This window comes from Hippoglossus hippoglossus, chromosome 9 (genome assembly GCF_009819705.1).
Source record: "Hippoglossus hippoglossus isolate fHipHip1 chromosome 9, fHipHip1.pri, whole genome shotgun sequence".
In the NCBI taxonomy this organism is placed as follows: domain Eukaryota; kingdom Metazoa; phylum Chordata; class Actinopteri; order Pleuronectiformes; family Pleuronectidae; genus Hippoglossus; species Hippoglossus hippoglossus.
In genome coordinates, this window is record NC_047159.1 from 23,288,493 (window position 1) to 23,307,854 (window position 19,362).

Consider the following 19,362-nt stretch of genomic DNA (forward strand, 5'->3'; position numbering starts at 1 on the left):
AAGCTGCTCAGGTAGAGATTTAGAATTTTTATGAATTTTATTTTCTCATTGCAAATTACCATTAGACTTTCTCAGATGTTCAATAATTGTTTCAATCCATTTCAGTGATAGACTATTAGTGAGGCCTAGAATACTTATACAAGGAATCGCAGACAATTTGTTTTGCTCCAAACGCCAAACTTCAAAGATTCATAACTAAAAGAAGTGTTAAGTTGAGCAAAAGGATTTTGCAATGTTCCATGAATTTAAAAGAACTTTTTGCAGAATTTTATTATAGAAAATTCTCAACATGAACTAGTTAAAGGTCTGACCTCTGGGTGACTTGACATGGAATGACTCCTACAAAACTTGATAATGGACAGGTAGTGTTTTCTCTAGCTTTATCTAACACTGGCTTATTTTCTTATCTCCTCTCAGAACTAACACCTGTGCTGAAGCCTGTGGCTGCTCTGCCAGCAACTCCATCAAAGACCCTAGCAGCCAACTCTGACGTCCCAGTGAAGAAGAAGAAAGGCTGGCCCAAAGGAAAGAGCCGAAAACCACTGCACTGGAAGAAACGGGGACCTGGTAAACCACCTAGTGGCGGGCCCAGCCAGAGAGGGGCTGCAGATAGCCAGGCCTTAAGCGGGGATCCCCCACCCCCTAAAATCAAGATGAAGCCTGGCCGCAAGCCCCGCAGCTGGTACCTGCAGCGAGCCCAGGAAGAGGCCGAGAGACAGGAGCAAGAAAGACAAAGGCTGTTGGAGCAGCAGCTTGACAAAGAACCTCAGCTGCTCCAGAAAGACGACCGTAACAGCAAGCGAGTCTGCTTAACCAGCACTGACAGAGACACCAAACAGAAAGACTCAGACGAAGAGGACGACTATCTCCCTAAGCCTGTTGAGCAGAAGGTGCCCAAGAGGCGAGGGAGACCGCCCAAGAACCGCACCCTCTGCCAGCCACCACAGCCTGCCCCCAAACCCCCTCCCCCCTCTGAGCCAGAGGAGGAAGAGGAGGAGGACGAAGAGGAAGAGACTGAAAGAGCCTGGGAGGAGGACAAGCCGAGCCGTCCACTGTCCCGTCCCCTGCTGTCCCCTTCTTCCTCCTCTTCCACATCAGGGCCCCGGGCCCCACAGTCCCGGCCCCAGGACACAGATATGGGCGACAGGGAAGAAGACGATGATGATGATGAGAGGGAGGAAGAGGAGTGTGGCAGCATGGGCAGTGGTGGCGGTAGCATCAACAGACGAACAGTGGTCACACCAGGTTCAGGAAGCAGGCGCAGTGAAGACCACGATGCAGACGATGAAGGTGATGGACACTTGGAGGAAAAGAGCAACAGCAGCAACAACAGCAGTAAGAAAAGAAAAAGTCAGGACTCGGAAGATGACGAAGATGATGAAGACGAGGAGGAGGAGCCCGCCTCCCAGGCAAGCTCTCCACCAGTCAAAGAAGAACCCCAAGGTGGAGAGGCTTTTTTAGACATGGAGAACAGCGTGGCCCGGGACTATGTCAGCAAACAGGAGGAGGAAGAAGAGGAGGAGGAGGAGGCTGAAGAGGAGGTGCAGGACACCAAGTGTCGGCCCTCCTCGCCTGACCCGCAGCAGGAGGAGCGGCGGCGCAGAGAGCAGGAGGAGTCTGCTGCAGCTGCTGCGGCAGTGGAGACAGTCACGGCCATGTCTGTTCCCTCTGAGCCCATGGAGCTCCAGCCTCTGCACCCGGACGACAAGGACGTCACGCTTTTGATGGAGCCCCAGCACACACACACACACTCTCACCCTCACCAGCACTCTGAATTCAAAGAGGAGCTGGGCCACCATCACCCACACCACCCCCACCACCACTCTAACGAGCTGGACCTGGAGACTATGCAGGCCGTCCAGTCCCTGACGCAGGGGGAAGCCCAGGACGAAGAGACTGAGCCCCAGCCACACCACGGGGCTTACCAGGACTGTGAGGAGACTCTAGCTGCCTGCCGGACCCTGCAGAGTTACAGCCACACGGGGGAGACAGAGGAGGAGGCCCTGGCGTTAGTAGAGGAGTGTGGGGCCTCCCAGCACAGCAGTCCCCTCCCCAATCCCCCTGTACAACCCCTACCCAGTCAGTCTGTGCGCTCGGTGAACAGTCCGGGGTTGCCCTCAGGTATCATGGACACAACATCAGCGGGGCAGAGGGGAGGGACACCTATCCCCCCGGGAGCAGGGGGCAATGGTGGAGGTGCTGGAACGGGGTACACCCAAATCACACCGGAGCATCCCAGCTCTCTGTCTGCCCCATCCCAGCAGAACATGGAGACATCGCCGATGATGGACGTGCCATCTGTATCGGACCACTCGCAGCAGGTGGTTGACAGCGGCTTCAGCGACCTGGGCAGCATAGAGAGCACCACAGAGAACTATGACAACCCCAGCAGCTATGACTCCACCATGGGTGGAGGGGGCAATGGAACAGGGAACGGGGGCAACGGAGGAGGAATGTCAGCTGCTGTTGTTACAGGAGCTTCCACAGCTTCTTCCTCTTCAGCCTCCTCTACTTCCAGCTCGGCCACACCATCCTCCTCCTCCCAGTCCAACAGCTGCTCCTTTGTGCCAGCCCCCACCCTCACATCACCCACGGGTACCGGAGGAGCCCAGCTAGCGATGGGCAGCTGTAGCCTCATTCAGCAAACAGGACCAGGGCCCAACAGTGGGCCAGGTGCCAGTAACGTAGGCAGTGGTGTGCCCCAGCCCCCACCACCCCCACCACCATCCAACACCCCCAGCTGTGGCATTAAGTCTCCTCAGAGCTGTGGTGTGATTGAAAGGCCTCCCAGCACCAACCAGCAGCAGCAGCAGCAACAGCAGCAGCAGCAGCAGTCCCAAAAAAAGGTTCCTCAGCAGCCTACGCAGCAGCAAGCCCCCAACCCTCAGCCTCCACCCTCAGCACCTCCACCACCGCAGCAACAGCAACAGCAACAGCAACAGCAGCAGGCCTTGTCCCAGTGTAGCATGGGTAACGGCTTTGCCTCCACGCCCATGATCATGGAGATACCCGAGAGCGGAGGAGGTGGCCGCACCCTCTATGAGCGGATGGGTCAGGATTTTGGCACAGGGGGCTACCCACAACCCTCTGCAACATTCAGCCTGGCCAAACTCCAGCAGCTCACAAACACCATCATGGACCCCCACGCCATGCCCTACTCTCACTCAGCCTCAGTCACCTCCTACGCCACAAGTGTTTCTCTGTCCAACCCGGGGCTGGCCCCTTCACCCCACACTCCACTCCCTCAGGGCCAGCCCACTATGACGCCGCCTCCCAACCTCAGCTCTGGCTCTATGAATCTAGGCTCCTTGCAGCTGCAGTGCAACATGCCCACCACCAACATTGGCCTGGGACCCCCGCCGCACACTCAGAGGCTACAGGGCCAGATGGCTACAGTCAAAGGCCACATTTCCATACGGTCCAAAGCCACCCAGCAGCTGGCCCCAGCCCCACACCAGCAGCAGCTATATGGCCGCAGCTCAGGGGCCGTGGCCATGCAGGGCACGCCACGCACCTTGGCCGTGCAGCGTGGCATGATGCCAAACCTCATGCCCACACCGGCACCGTACAATTCCATGAACATGACACCCCTGAACGCCATGTCTGCCGGCTACCGAATGCCCCAACCCATGATGAACAGTGGTTATCACGGCAATCCCCCTTACATGAACCAGCCAGCTCAGTACCCCATGCAGATGCAGATGGGCATGATGGGAGGGCAGGGTTACCCACAGCAGCCTATGCAGCCCAATCACCACGGCAACATGATGTACACCGGCCCCTCCCATCACAGCTATGCTGGTGTCCCAAAGCAATCTCCGTACATGAGTAGATGAGCAGCCAGGAATTGAAAAAGGAGGCACTAGGCCAGAGCTGATTCTTGCTGTACTCTAAATGTCCAATACTCCTGTTCACCCTCTCCGGTGCCTCAGCGGGTACCAGGGAGAGCGCGTAAAAGAAACAGAGAGGGTCTTTGGGGTTCCTGTTTTTCTATGTTGACATTTCGTCCCCTTTTATTTGGGCTCGTCTCCCCTCCCCTCCCAGCTGGCTGTGTATGGGAGCAAGTCTGAAGGGTTTCTGGCGCGGGGTGTGTACATGGACCACGACAGTGCCATGCTGCTTCGTGTCAGGCGAACACAGTCAGCACACGTGGCTTCACACAGACGCAGGAGTCTCCACCTCCTCGTCAAGTGCAGGAGGAGAGACGGGGAGTACAAGAACAACGAGGAAAGACAAATCAGGAGTACATTGCTTTGTCAGACTGCGAATGAAAACTGAATATATTCAAACATGCACACAATCTTTTAATTAAAATAGGAAGCCTTACCTTGAAAAAAGAAAGACAGTGAAACATAGTAGGCGGACTTTTGTCTTGTTTTGTTTTGTTAAACATGATGTTAAATCTTATTTTTGTTGTCGATGTTTTTGTTGATTGTTTTTTTTAAATACTTGTGTGCAGTCAGACCTCTTATATGCTTTGGTCTTTATATGTGCAGTGATACACCCTCGTGCTCTCTCAGAAATACCCAAACATCTCTGCAGGCCTCCCGGTCACACAGCTTTTCACCTGGTTCCAGAAAAGCATAGGAGCGGGACCTCCGGTGTGCGAGCTGTTTTCTAGAGTCTTTGTCTTCCTGGAATGGACAGTGTTGTTGCACCAAAACACCACAAAGACACAGAGGAGACGAGCGCGTTACTGTCCATTTTATGTCCATAAATGAAATAAGTAGCATTATTTTCCAGTTTACCGCCGATCTGAAACGTTTAGATGTAAATATTCTGGTACTTCCCAATATCCAGCACACACATAAACACACAGGCTAGCTGTCGCCAACTGGTGGCTGGCTCAGGAAGCATTCAGCTGTTCCACACTCCACTGACAGACGGTGTACAACGTCAGCCTTTTTTTTTTAGCAGTTTAGGAAATGCAGAACAAACAGTGGGATTCCCATTGAACTGCTTTAAAGGAAACTATAGCTGACTTCCCCTCCTTAAGTGTTAGTGACCCAAAGAGGTCGAGGAGTCTGCTTTTGAATGGTGTATTCTGTTGAAACTGTATTTTTTTTGTTCTTTTTTGCAAAAATCTGCACTCCCATTGGCTAGAAACGTGGCAGTAAGACAGTATGCCTTTTATAAAAGGTGTGCCTAATTGCCTGATCTAGTGCATGGACTGGCCCTCGCATAGAGAGGCACACTCTACACATGAAAGCAGGGTCAGAGGTGAGTTAGTGTTCCGAGGTCCTGTCGGCTATGGAGGTGAACGGTTGACCTTGTTGCTCCATGTACCAGTATTCAAAGTCAAAAGAGGAGTTTTCGTTTTCTTACAGACGTGACATTGCATACTTAAGTTGTGTGTTCTGTTCTGAACTTCCTTTTTGTTGTGTTTCTTTCTGAATTTTATCAGACTGGGCAGCTTTCTTTTATGACACAAGCTGACTCTTTTTGACTTTAGAAAACCTATTGTAGAGAAAATGTTTTTTCTATAATATAAAAGGAAATTCTGACATTGATATTGGTACTGTCATTTTTTTCACTTATGTTTCAGGAAAAAAAAACAATACATATTTTTTAGCTCGCCTCTTGGGTAATAATTACTAAGAAATTCAAAATTTAAAAAAATTACCACTCACTTTTAGTGACTTTAAGATGCCTTTAACCTCTCCATTCCATCTCATCTCTAGAGTTTTTCTATCTTTGTGTAGTATATTAATGCTATTTTAAACAAAAGGACTACAAATATCTAAAGGTCACTTGGCATTCTTTTTTTTTTACTACTTGTGTGTGTATAGGATGACTTCCTTACATTTAAGAGGCATGTAAAAATGAGCTCAGTATATTTCTGTCTGTTTATATCGCTTCCCTTTTTGTATCCTTTGTAATTGTACATGTTGCGTTGTATGCTAAGAGATGGCGCAAAATAAAGAGGCGTGACAGCTGGGCAAACAGTGAAGGTTGATTTGCGCCCAGCAGCCTCAACTCTCGACTCTGTCCCTGTATGTATTTCCATTTATTCGTTTTTTTTTTGTTTTTTTTCTTAGCAAGTACTTTCAAAGAACTCTGTACATTTTAACATAAAATGAAAATAAATTATGTTGAGCCATCGTGTTTCCCTTGAGCCTTTTATATTTTTATCTCACTCAGTTCAGTTAAATTAGGGTGGCAGTCATCACTCTGTAGAGACTTGTTTCAAAATCTACTGCTTCATTAAGTTCAGCACCCAGGTCGTATTCTAAATCAGTCGGCCCTCTTCTATAAGCCGAATATTTAGTATTTGGAATTGGATTTGAGTTAATTTTAAAGTACAAGAAAGGAGTTTTACTCAAAAATGGGTAAAAGTATTCAAAATTGATCCAATTTGAATGCTACTCCTCACATTTAGTTCAACATCATCCAATTGTGTAGTTTCTCTACCAGTGACACCTGAACTGTTTTTCACAAAGAACTAAAATTTCATTTATTTTGATAAGTAGCTAATAGACCTGTGGGAGTCTATTTAATTTCAAAATATTTAGTTTCACACACTCCCTCAGGAAATTATCAGTTTACACCACAGTGGGCCAGCACTGAAAATGAACCTCAGCCTTTACTGCAGATACTTATGAGATTGCTATGACTACTTTTGGCCACTTTTGGCCACTAGATGTCCCTGTAGAACTAGAGTTTATGTCACTAGAGTTTAGCCTTGATGTGAGAATAATAGCGGCATCTGCTCACCCTCTAAACACAGAGGAGTCACGTCTGTCGTGATGTAAACACTCAATCTCTGATCAAGTCAATGATGTCAGCACAGTTAATAAACACCTCTTAACTAAACCAACATGCTGGTTTATGAAAGTGCCATTTGGGTCACAATCACCAGTGAGAGGCTGACGACATCACTTTCATGAACATTTTTTATTCTCTCAGTCCTGCTGAACAAGGGAGATTCACATATGTGCTACATTAAATGTCATTGTAATCATGATGTATCGTTGTAACTTCTTTCTGATGCACAGATTGGTTTGCCTGTAGTCCCAGCATGTCTTCATCATGCTGGGACTACACATAATGTTTGTTAATAATACAAATAATCACTGTTAACATCTTTACTACTGGTTCTACTCATCTACTACAGGTCTATCAGAAATATAATAGATGGAGATCAAGAGGGGGATGTGCTGAGTGCAATAAAGAAAGGACGTTTTTGTTTCACTCCAGCGATATGCAGCAGATTTGTTGCTTGTGGTGTGTGTGTAACAGGGAGCGAGTGTTAATGCGTCTTACATCTGTCGACTGTGTCTTCATTTGTTGGACATGAATTCATCTCATTATTATGCAACATGAATTCATTAATTGACCAAGAAAAATCAATCAACCAATCAATCAATCAGATTTTATTTCTGTGATACTTTCATACAAACACAATGTGCAAGCACAAAGGGCTTTACATAATAAAAACAACCCACCCCATAAAATGTTTAAAAAAAAAATGAAATGAGGAAACTAACATAAATCTAATTAATTTGCAATAACGCAAGATAGAACATTAAAGTGTGTGTGTGTGTGTGTGTGTGTGTGTGTGTGTGTGTGTGTGTGTGTGTGTGTGTGTGTGTGTGTGTGTGTGTGTGTGTGTGTGTGTGTGTGTGTGTGTGTGTGTGTGTGTGTGTGTGAAGTTTGAATGGAGAGAAACTCCACAAGATGAAATCTGATACTGAAACAAAATGTCAGACCAGCTCCATCTCACAGCCAATCAGCGGCCAGAGTTGCTGCTGTTTACCGTGGCTCTCCCTCCGCGGTCCAATCACAGCGCAGCCACAAGCCGAGCAGCTTCCGTATTGTTGACCTATGCCTCCTTTGAGTAGGCGGGACTGTGTAGCCTCGGCCTGTGATTGGTTTGCTGCGGTCCTCAGGGCTCCTCTCATCAGGATCTGCCTCAGCGAACCGGAAGCAGCGGCTCAGTGGCTCATTGGGGAAAAACGGTGAAAGGCGAGAAGTGAACGTAGAGCAACATTCCTCGGTGAGTGTGTGTAATGTCGGAAGGACTGTCGCGGCTAGTGTAAAAGGTGGAGTTGGTTTCAGGCTGGTGATCTGTGTGTTGATGCTGGAGCGGGTGACGGGGCTGTTCCCCTGTCATGAGACTGAGGAGGAGGAGGGACTGCTGTAGCATCATATGTGGAGATGAAGGCCTCCACCCTCCGACAGATGTAGTTCTTCTGTTAAACCACTTCTAATAACCCTGGTTGTATTCCAGTATGTGTGTCCAGGCTTGTGTGGTTCTCACTCTGCTCTGAACTCGATATCTCTGCCGCATATTTAATGAATATTCCGGTGTCACATTTCCTCAGCCGCCCTAAGTTTGACTGAAGAAGACAGAGACATGTTGTATGAAGTCAAACACAGTTTGGTCTGTTCGGACGCAGCTTTGCTCCAAGCTCCTTTTACAAAGTTACGCATTTAATGTCGACGTCAACAAATAGATTCAGTAGCTTTAATGTGATGCGTCCACGAGCCGTTCATTGATATGTGAGACACAAAGTTGGACAGATAAATGATGTGACAATGTCAATTATACTTTCATTTGTTAAAATCCTATGGGTTTACCTGGTAGTGCTTTATTCAGATTCACCTTTGTAATATTTGCTGTAGACAAGAGTGTAGTACCATTCTGTTGACGTGATAAACCAGCACACATCTACCACACAGACCTAATCTGTGCTGCTCAACAAAGCACTTTAGTGTTGTCCTTATATTCAGCTGCATTAGTGTTAACGTCCAGTGTCCGACTTCACTCAAACACTGGTGAAATGTTCACTCATTCATTCTGAGGCTCAGTGAAATGACCACTGACTACATACAAGTGCAAAACAAATAAATAAGGCTGAGTAAATACATTTACTGTGAAATAACTGCATTATTACACAATAAGCGGCAAACAGCACAGCAGTTAATCCTCAGGTGTAAACTATATAAGTTCCATGTAGCTGTTTCAGTTTTAGGATACTCCTAAATCTATTAGTTTCCTATTTCATTATCGAGCAGTCAATATTTTCTATTGTGGGGACTTAATATTAAACCCTGATTAATTTATTGGTTGGCCGTCAAAAATCTGCCGATGTGAGCCTCTCACAGTCATCAGTATCTGCTTTTATGTTTGCTGATATAAACTTTTGTTATACAGAATAAACAATGCAGAAAAGATGTGCATTTATGTTTACATTTTACACAACAAATGTGTTTATTTCCTAAAATTCATATTCTATATATTTGTTTGAATTTATATTTTCATTTTATGTACAGATATTCATAATAAAGTTTAAAATGTAAAATATCAGCATCCGACGAAATTTCTTTGTCGTATGGGTTTGAAAACCAAATCTTAGGGGGCAATATATAATGGCCTCTATATCGTCATCAGGATTTAAAAAAAATCCTCAGTATCATTATCGGCATCTGGCCCAAAATTCACATCATGTATAGTATTGCATCACTTCTCTAAGATATAAAATGTGTATAATCCAGTGACCTCCACCTGAATTCTACATCTCTCACAGTTTATTCAAATGTATCCTGAAATGCTTTGATTTATATTATGTGCTGGTTTATGTTCATATCTTTTGCCTTCCAGCCTCCAGCCAAAATGATCCACAGCCTGTTCCTCATAAATGCCTCAGGGGACATTTTCCTGGAGAAGCACTGGAAGAGCGTGGTCAGCCGCTCAGTGTGCGACTACTTCTTTGAGGCACAGGAGCGCGCCACCGAGCCAGAGAACGTCCCTCCAGTGATCTCTACGCCGCACCACTACCTTATCAGTGTGCTCAGGCATCGTATCTACTTCGTGGCGGTCATCCAGAGCGAAGTGCCGCCGCTCTTCGTCATCGAGTTTCTGCACAGAGTTGTCGACACATTCCAGGTTCTTGCCTACTCTTTTTTTCTGTCCATTTTTTGTTCATTTCATTGACTCAGATCTGACTTTAAATCTCCACATTCTGCCTGTTGTCTGTGATCTCAGGACTATTTTGGAGTGTGTACAGAGGCTGCCATTAAGGACAATGTGGTAGTGGTGTATGAACTACTGGAGGAGATGCTGGATAATGGCTTCCCACTGGCCACAGAGTCTAACATCCTCAAAGAGCTCATTAAGCCCCCCACCATCCTCCGCACTATGGTCAACACCATCACGGGTACAGTCTACTTACATGATCAAATTTAAAATGAAACAGACACGTTCCCCATTAGAGGAGAACAAGGTGTTCTTAATATTATGTCAAGTCAAAATACAGATGTGAGATACAGTGTGTCAGCATGGTTCTGTGCAGGTCATTTGTTTTGAAAACCTCAGAGGATCCATTAACACAAAACATTTTATTGTATCTGTTATTATTGAATTATGATGTTAAAATGTCAAGGTATATATTAACACAGTCCAGAAATTCAACCATCATCTATAGTCATAGCCTGAAACATAGCAACATGAGATCCCTGTATACTAGTGACTGTACGTATTATTTCACATCAATGTGTCTTTTGCAGGCAGCACCAATGTGGGTGAACAGCTCCCTACAGGCCAGCTGTCCGTGGTGCCATGGCGACGCACTGGGGTCAAATACACAAACAACGAAGCTTATTTTGATGTGGTGGAGGAGATTGATGCAATCATCGATAAATCAGGCATGGCGCTATACTAATTGCAAAGACACACGTAGATTAAACTGACATATATATATCTGCATGAAACATTTACTTCAAAAATCACAATGTGGTATTTATTGTTTGTAAAGGAATGTATACTCATTGTATTCTCCTCAGGCTCCACAATAACAGCAGAAATCCAGGGAGTTATTGATGCCTGTGTAAAGCTGACGGGGATGCCTGACCTCACCCTGTCATTTATGGTGTGTTTACAAACCTTTTCTTTTACTCTTGCAGATTTTCAACAAGTTATCTCTCAGGGCATCTACACTATCTGACTAATGTAGGCCATTAGAAAGTGGTATATACATGACTATGTTACAAACAGAGACAAAGTCACAGAGCCCAGCTCTCACTGTTGTGCTCTGCTTAGACTTTGCATTTGTTAATTATTAGAGCAAGTGCTTCAGTTTTATGGGAATCAGACGTCTCAGTGCATTAAAATGTTTAAAATGATGTAAAAGGGCAAATATAAAAATGTGTATCTATATCACATAAACAGAATATTTAAGATTCTGCTCACATTAAACAAGTTGTTCTAGCCCTGTTTTTGCTTTAACCAAAATGCTTTAAAAAGAGTTTGAATGGGCTCAAAAAATGAAAATACAATGGTTTAAACTGCAGGAAATACTAGAAAATGTATTCTGGTTTAACCACCACCCAACCGTTTGTGTTTCCTTCCCCCAGAATCCTCGGCTGCTGGATGATGTCAGCTTCCACCCGTGTGTTCGGTTCAAGCGGTGGGAGGCCGAGCGGATCCTCTCCTTCATCCCCCCAGATGGAAACTTCCGGTTGCTCTCATATCACGTCAGCTCTCAGAAGTCAGTGTTTTATTCAGTTTCTCAGTTATATCACATTATCTGCTATACCACGTTATGGAAAAGACACATAAAAGCCTTATAATGAATTCAGTTTATAATCCATATGTTAATGATATTTAAGATGTGTACTTACATTAAAGTATTTGTTGTCTTGCTTCTTAGTCTGGTGGCAATCCCAGTGTACGTCAAGCACAACATCACCTTCCGCGAGGGAAGCTCTCAGGGACGTTTTGATTTGACCCTGGGCCCCAAACAGACCATGGGTAAGTCTGTGGAGTCGGTCCTGGTCAGCAGCCAGCTGCCCCGTGGAGTCCTCAACGCCAACCTCAACTCCTCCCAGGGAACACATACCTTCGACCCAGTCACAAAGGTACTTCGAAATGTGTCCAGGTGTGATCATACACCTAAAACAAGGAGAGAGTATATGAACATAGGAATGAAAACGTTGCTTGAAGTCCGATTTATTACATTAAAGCTACAGGTGTCCAAAAGTCATTGTATGCTTTCATTCTGCATTGTCATAGTGTAAAAAGGAATGACTTGTGTTATTAATCTCACACATATCATCCATTTTTGTTTTGTCCAGATGTTGACTTGGGATGTTGGTAAGATCAACCCACAGAAGCTTCCCAGTCTGAAAGGTACCATGAGTCTGCAGCCCGGAGCCTCCAAACCCGACGAGAACCCCACCATCAACATCCAGCTCAAGATCCAGCAGATGGCCATCTCAGGTACACACACACACACACTTTTAACAACTTCACCTCTAATAAGAGTCATTGTTGTGTCCTTATTGTGTATCTATGAAATCGTCTATGAAAACAATAGTTTTTCCATTGTTGAAATTATTTATCTAATAAATTCTTACACATTTTATTCATTAATCATGATTTATTGTTTTATTAAATATTTTACACGTTTATCGTTACACGTTTTTTCTCAAATTGAGTCACAGTAGCATTGAAAGTAGTTCACCCTCAACCCCCACATTGAAGAGAGATTTTTATATCCTGCTCAGCTGACAACCACCTGACTGTCTCAGCCTGTGAGCACAGTGACACAGTGACCACTAGATGGTGCCAAAGGCAACAAATAAACCTCCTCAATCTGTTATGAGATATGAGTTTTTTATAAACAGATTTTAAAATATTCTCTGGTATAATTGTTTCTGAACCGCAGAAATTTGGATACATAAAATGAATAATTTCTGTTTGTTGTTAACTTAATGTATTTACATGTACTGATCAGCCAAAATATTAAAACAGGTAACTGGTTTTAATGCTTCATTAATTTATCTTTGACCTTTGAGGTTATTTAATAACAGTTGTTCTGAAGAATTTCCCAAATCCGCAAAGACCCCATCTCCATGGAACAGCATTACATCTCTTTCTCTGGAGAAGCTGTAGCTGAAACAAATCTCTAAGGAGGTTTTATAAATCCATCAGCATCTCCACTTTGAGCCACACAATATTCACACATTTATGCCAGACACTTATGATGGCGCACTGGAGTATTGATGAATTCATGATAATTGTGTCGTTCAACAGGACTTAAGGTTAATCGACTGGACATGTACGGTGAGAAGTACAAACCTTTCAAAGGCATCAAGTACATGACGAAGGCTGGCAAGTTCCAGGTCCGGACATGAAGACTCCTGCTCAGTGACAACTGGACCAAACCACAATAAGACAGAGGGGTTACGTGTTGGGGGAAGGGGAGTTGGTACATACCCTGTGTATATGCTTTTCAGGATTCACCTACACCAACTGGAGGGTCCTTGTAGCAGATGAAAATGGGCCATTTCACATAGAAACGTGAATTAAAAGCATCAAATGTCCAGAAAACAGGTTAAACAAATGTTTTAAAAAATAAAAAAACATTTCTATCTGAACTGAACCCAGGTCAAACCCAGCTGATCACAATGTGCTGTATATTACTCCTGAACAAGAATTTCCCTTATAATTTTAATCCTGAGCTCAAATCAAACCCAAGCAGTTCCAAGTTTCAATTCAGGCGTAAGTTAAAAATGCATTTCAAGCTCTCACTAACAATCTGCTGCTGTCCTGTTTCAGCCTCGAAAGTGATCCGTCCTCCACTTGTCCACTATTTCGTTATCCGTAATGTTTGTCTGGATCGATGAGTGCAGGTGATTATTATTTGCACACCAAACAAGAGATATTAGATATTGGACCAATAGTAAATCAAAACAGAGCTCCCCAGTCATAAATTCTGATAGCATGAGTTACATAGTATGATTAAAATTACAGTATTTCCCCATAGGTCAAAAGACCCCTGCAAGATGAAACAATATCTTTGTCTTACAGCACAGTAATACACCAAACTAAGTCAGGAAACTGTTGATTGGCTGGATGTGCTCTAACGACTGACACCTTTTGTTCCAAATCAAATTAAAATTTCCATTTCTTTCTCCCACATTTCACAGAATAGAGCTACTATGATCATCTGCGTTCAAACACTTTCCATTGTGAACTGCTTGTGAAACTTACTAACATGTGTCTTACCCTCCTGTGTGATTACTTCCCCATCGTTCCTCTGTTTTCTGTTTGCCCTGTTCCTGCGCTCTTTTCCGCGTCACAATGATTTGATGATTTTATGTCTGTAGCACTGGAGCCAGCTCACTACTGTATGAGAATGTGACACTAGAGGCATCCTTGATTATGCACTATCTGCTGGTACTAACATTTCATTTTAATGCAGGTGACAGGACAGTAGAGCGACTAAAGCTGTTTATTAACATGACTGTTTCTGGGAGATTTCCAGGCCCGTGTTCACCTGTTTTATTCAAATAAAATTGTTATTTATTAAAGTAAACAAATGATTTGCTAAATTAATATTATTATGTTTCCATTCCCTGCAGTCCATCATCAGCTTTAACTCTATAGAAACTTGTTATTTTAAATGTGTTATGGCCAAACACCAGATTTAGTTTTCAACATATCCATCATAAAGATTCTTCACCCTCTCAGTTTGATGCCTAACACTATGATTATCCAAAATGTTTTTTCCAGTGCATAAAAACAGTATAATGTGCATCATAATATCTATTTGTAAAGATCTTGTAAACACAAAATTATGAATGTCGCCATGGCAACTGGGATAAATCGCATAAACCGCTCCAAGAGTCAGGGTAATAAGTATGCGTGCCGCTGGGTCTCTGCTGAAATCAGCTCATATTCATCATATTCAAGCCTCGCAGGTCACAGAGGTTGATGGTTGCAAATAGAATGTGATATGTGAGCAACTCTACACCAACAGAAATATGAAACTGTGTTATAGAACAATGACAGGTCACTCAGAGGAAATGTTGATGGTTTGTATTTTGTCTGTTTGCTTAACAGCCTCCAGGGGAGTGTTATACTTGTGTAAAAATAAAGATTTGATGTGTTGTAACTGGTTGATAACTCTTAATTCCAAATTGTTGTATTATACTGTGAAGTTAATCACAAGTCTACTTCTCTTCATTTCAGTTCTCTGGTTCATCAGACTGTGGAGCTACTCTTTTGATGAACATTCATAAAAGCATTTGAGTGTTTTTGTTGTATTTCTAGGCACAAATTCATATTTTCATGTTCATGTGAAATAATCACACATAGATGCACTTTCAGATTTAAACCACAACCAGTATAACTGTGGACTAGACCCCTGTTAATTTAGATTTTATACATCATTACAAAACTGTAGTAGTAGAGGAATCATAATTATGGGAACAGTGAAACCACAGAAGATGTTTCTTTTTCAGTCCGGTTCTTTTAACTTCATTTAAAGTGAAGTGCAGTTGGTGCAGTTCTCAACTGAACCAGCATTAACTGTTATTGAGTTACAGTCCTTGGATTTTACTGAACCTGATGTTTGCCACCACAACGTCCAGAGCTGCTAATATGCTTTCATTTGGAGTAATTACTGATGTCTGACTAAATATCTTTTGGCCAATGGAATCTAAATTGAATTATCACTGGTTCCCTGTTATTTTTCAGGGTGGGATCTGAGCCATGTCTTTATCTAAACCTCCCTCCTTTTCCCCATCCTCTCCACCACAGCCGTACAGTGAGTGGGACTTCCCTGCAGCAGAGGTTGGTCCTGGTCTGACTCTGGATCATGAGACTGATCCTGGCTTGTGGTAGCAGGTGGCTGAGGTACCTGCGCTCCGGCAGCTGGGGCCGCTGCTCTTCCTCACAGAGCGAGGAGGAGGATGTTGGGGCTTCGGACCTGAGAGGTCCTGATCCTCATCCTGCCTCCTGATGTTACAACATGTGGTTTGAAACCCACTTGTGACGTCAGCCCATTTAAAACACTACTCTTTGACGCCAGAGGCTCCAATTAAACTGATAAGACATTTTAGATCATCTTATGACCTCACATGTAAAAACGTAAACTGATCACCAGTTTAACCCCCACATCCTCTGGCTGTGTGACGTCACCCCTCCCCCTGGCTCCAGCTGGCAGGAGTCCACTCCATAATTTACTGATGACTTTAACCCTTTCACAAGCTCTCTCTCTCTCTCTCTCTCTCTCTCTCTCGCCTCTCTCTCTCTCTCTCTTTCTTGGACCAGACAGAGCAGCTCCAAGTCTGACTTATGTCATCAGGCCAAAACTTTTTCCTCCCTCTCTTCTTTTGTGCACGAGTATTTTTTTCATTGGAGATTTTTTTTCATGATATATCTAACACTCAAGAAAAAAACCCTTGCATCATCATCAGATAGTGGAAGGACTTTTTATAAAGGCATTCTTTTCTTTAATTTACAAACGCGTCTGAAGGCTGAAGTGAGGAGGACTTTTAAAGAGCCATGCGTCACGGCTGGTAAGTTGTTTATTTTCCTCCTACGTAGTATGGATGCGTTGTGCACATGTGGATGATTCAATTCCCACTTTTATGTTTCTCTGCAGAAATGTGTGAAACAAAACTTTTCGTTGTGCATTATTTTCTCACATGCAAATGAATGATTAGGCCTTCGTCATAAATGCAAGTTAAGACAAACTACTGAGACTCTGAGACCATTCGTGTGACTTTTCCTGACGCGTGGATGTAAATCAGAATCACACCCAGTCAGTCGCAGTGTGGGTTTTGTCACCCAGAGTCATTAGCGACTCGCGGCCCTGTAATGAGTTTGTGTAACACACTGTTGATAAGCAGCGTTTATCTCAGTGTCGATCTGAGGATGTGTGTTAGCTGCTAACTGATCTGATGGGGGTGGGCTGACCGGACGTCCCGCTGTGATGTTAGTAGCTCCCTGTCGGCGACCACGTGCACACACAGTGGGCTAACAGTAACCACAGTAACAACCCTAACCACAGCTACCATAGCAACAACGATAGTTCTGAGCCTCACTTTCACTTTCCCGCTGCTGATTTCGCGCATTTGACATCTCGCGAACTTTTTTTTATTAAAGCACGTGCTTCATGAGGAGGTGTCAGGGCGCGTGTTACTGCTAACACCCGATGAACACACATTTAAACACAGAACAGCTCAAACTATTACACCCTAATACAGTTCTTATGTTCATCTATGGTGTGGCGGAGCCTCAGAGTTTCTACCTGTAACTTTATCGGAAGTCTAAGCTACACCTCACAGAGGTGCTAGTTTCACATTTGCACTCAATGCTTTAAACCCACTGAGCTCCACCATGAACCTCCATTTCGTAAGTTGACTTTTTCTTCTTGACTAATTAAAAAAGCCTAAATTATACTTTCATGTGCAAAATGAACTAGTGTTGAGGCAGCAGTGAGGTTTGGCTAATGCTAAATGTGCGTTGGCCAGTTAGCACAGCTGCAAACTAGCTAAATGTTGAGCTGTTTCACTTTTGGCGTTCATTAAAATGCTTCACTAAATAAATTCACTACATCACTTCTTTCCTGCAGCAGCTGGCAGCTTACAGATACAAATATTGATTTGTAACTGTGACCTGTCAAAGATATCAATGCAACAAGTTTTTTTAAGTTAAGATCATTTGAGCTGAACTTGGTTTCACAACAGTGTGCATCTAACCATATGTGCAGAGGTTTTTGACCTTTTATTGTATCATTATTTTAGCATAAATCAATGGAAGTAAGTGCTGCAATAACTGGAACACACATCACAATGATTTGTTGCTGCCCACACTGCTGCTCCCCCCCCCTTACAATTCAAAGATATAAGTGAAACCGAGACAAAAAGTCATTCTTTCATTTTTAATATCCACAAAATTCTAAATTCACTGCAGTGGGCAATTTCACAGAGTGGTGTAAAACTACCTTATGTTTGTGTATAGTACCCTCCACAGCATGTTCAGCACAGCCTGTGCAACCAGGCAGCAGCAAAGAAACAGTGGGATAGGGTTTATACAATACACGTCATTGACGGTTGACCGGAGCGTGTGACCACAACACAAAGAGGACTGTCCCTGCCATCAACTTATCACCCCCATCTTTCATTCAGGATGCACACGCACGCACACACACACACACACACACACACACACACACACACACACACACACACACACACACACACACACACACACACAGGCGCGCGCGCACACACACACACACACACACACACACACACACACACACTCACACGCACGCACGCACACACAGGCACACACCACTGCCAGGTCTGCCAGTTTCTTCTCAAACGGCTCACGTCGCTCTGTGTGGCTGTGAGCCAACTGGATACACAACTCTGGCAGCTGTGTTTGGAAAGGAGACAATATCAGACAGCAGTCACAGATGTCCGACTGAATATTACTGCAGGACAAATCATCTAAAATCATTTATTGTTAGTTATACCACTATAATAACAACATTTCTATAAAATTGGAGCAGTAACTGCCTAACAAGATAATGTTTGGTCAAATCTACAAACTAAACTTCTGCATGGTTTTTATAAGATAAGCTAATTGTTAAGCTAGCTTGTTTTATAATACTTTTATGTTCTATCTGTCTAAAGTTGATAGCTACTTAACCATGGACTTGGTTCCAACTGAAATACACATGAAATGAAATGAATAAAAAATGTTTTGTCTCATCCTTTGCCTTTGCTCTCTCTGCACCCCTCCAGACTGTGTCCAGACTGGGCAGAAACTGCTATGACTCCCCAGGCTCGAGCCACACTTCCCAACTTGTGGTGGACCACCAACCATCCCTTATTTTTAACTTCCCAATTCTTTTAAACTCCACAAATCCTTTTAATTCAGAGACATAATTCACATAAGGCAGGACATTCACCATGCCTAAACCAAGAGTTGGGCCCGCTCCACCACCTGAGGACATTTTTGAATTCTCCATGGATTCAGAGGAGGCTCGGTCTCTTCACTTGTATAGGAAATCTTCAGAGAACATGTCTCCTCTCAGCAAATACATCGAGAGTGAACACCAGCAGGCTGGGCTCTTCTCGCTTTCTCCCTTAAATGGCTCCCTGGATGCCGCCATTGACCTGCAGAAGAAACGGAGGAAGAAATGTGGCGCCTGCGTTCCCTGTCTCCGCAATGAGAACTGCGGTACCTGCGCAAACTGTTTGAACCGGAAGACGGGCAAGCAGATCTGCAAGCTGCGCAAATGTGATGAGTTGAAGAGGAGACGGAGCGAGTGGGAGGTGAGTGAGTTACTGATGAATTAAATGTCGGATAATAATACTTCTATTGTCTGGGATATAGTATATTGACATTTAGAAGTATCAAGATTCAAGGCTGTTGCATCAATCTCATCCATCACATCATTTTCAATCCCTGCTTATTACTCCCTCAAGGAAGCAAAAATTAGGCATACACCCAGGACAAGTTCTTGATCACGCATGTCGTAAGTTTTCAGAGTTCGTTACTAATGTTGTTGTTATGTATGACTGATTGTCAGTGGCTGATAAATGCAGAGAAAACTC

At 44.0% G+C, this 19,362-nt stretch overlaps 3 protein-coding genes across 8 annotated transcripts in view; all 3 read left to right on the forward strand.

Moving 5' to 3' along the window:
* kat6a (K(lysine) acetyltransferase 6A) overlaps window positions 1–6,100 on the forward strand; it is a 36,397-nt gene extending 30,297 nt beyond the window's left edge. For 5 of the 6 annotated variants that reach the window (XM_034594842.1, XM_034594844.1, XM_034594845.1 and 2 more), the window contains one exon: window positions 418–6,100. In XM_034594842.1, the coding sequence (XP_034450733.1) occupies window positions 418–3,836 (3,419 nt within the window). In that variant the 3' untranslated portion in view covers window positions 3,837–6,100. The remainder of the gene's footprint in view (window positions 1–417) is intronic. The other variant, XM_034594847.1, reaches the window with a different exon arrangement.
* Window positions 6,101–7,883: 1,783 nt separating this feature from the next.
* On the forward strand, window positions 7,884–14,911 carry ap3m2 (adaptor related protein complex 3 subunit mu 2). The gene is made up of 9 exons (XM_034596320.1): window positions 7,884–7,996; window positions 9,605–9,889; window positions 9,989–10,160; window positions 10,510–10,647; window positions 10,786–10,871; window positions 11,356–11,489; window positions 11,652–11,859; window positions 12,076–12,220; window positions 13,037–14,911. The coding sequence occupies exons 2-9, from the start codon at window positions 9,617–9,619 to the stop codon at window positions 13,135–13,137; spliced, it is 1,257 nt and encodes a 418-aa protein (XP_034452211.1). The 5' UTR covers window positions 7,884–7,996; window positions 9,605–9,616; the 3' UTR covers window positions 13,138–14,911.
* A 3,775-nt stretch (window positions 14,912–18,686) lies between these two features.
* The window catches only part of tet3 (tet methylcytosine dioxygenase 3), a 38,405-nt gene continuing 37,729 nt past the window's right edge, over window positions 18,687–19,362 (forward strand). Inside the window, exon 1 of the mRNA XM_034594941.1 lies at window positions 18,687–19,080. Within this exon, the coding sequence (XP_034450832.1) occupies window positions 18,715–19,080 (366 nt within the window). The 5' untranslated portion in view covers window positions 18,687–18,714. The remainder of the gene's footprint in view (window positions 19,081–19,362) is intronic.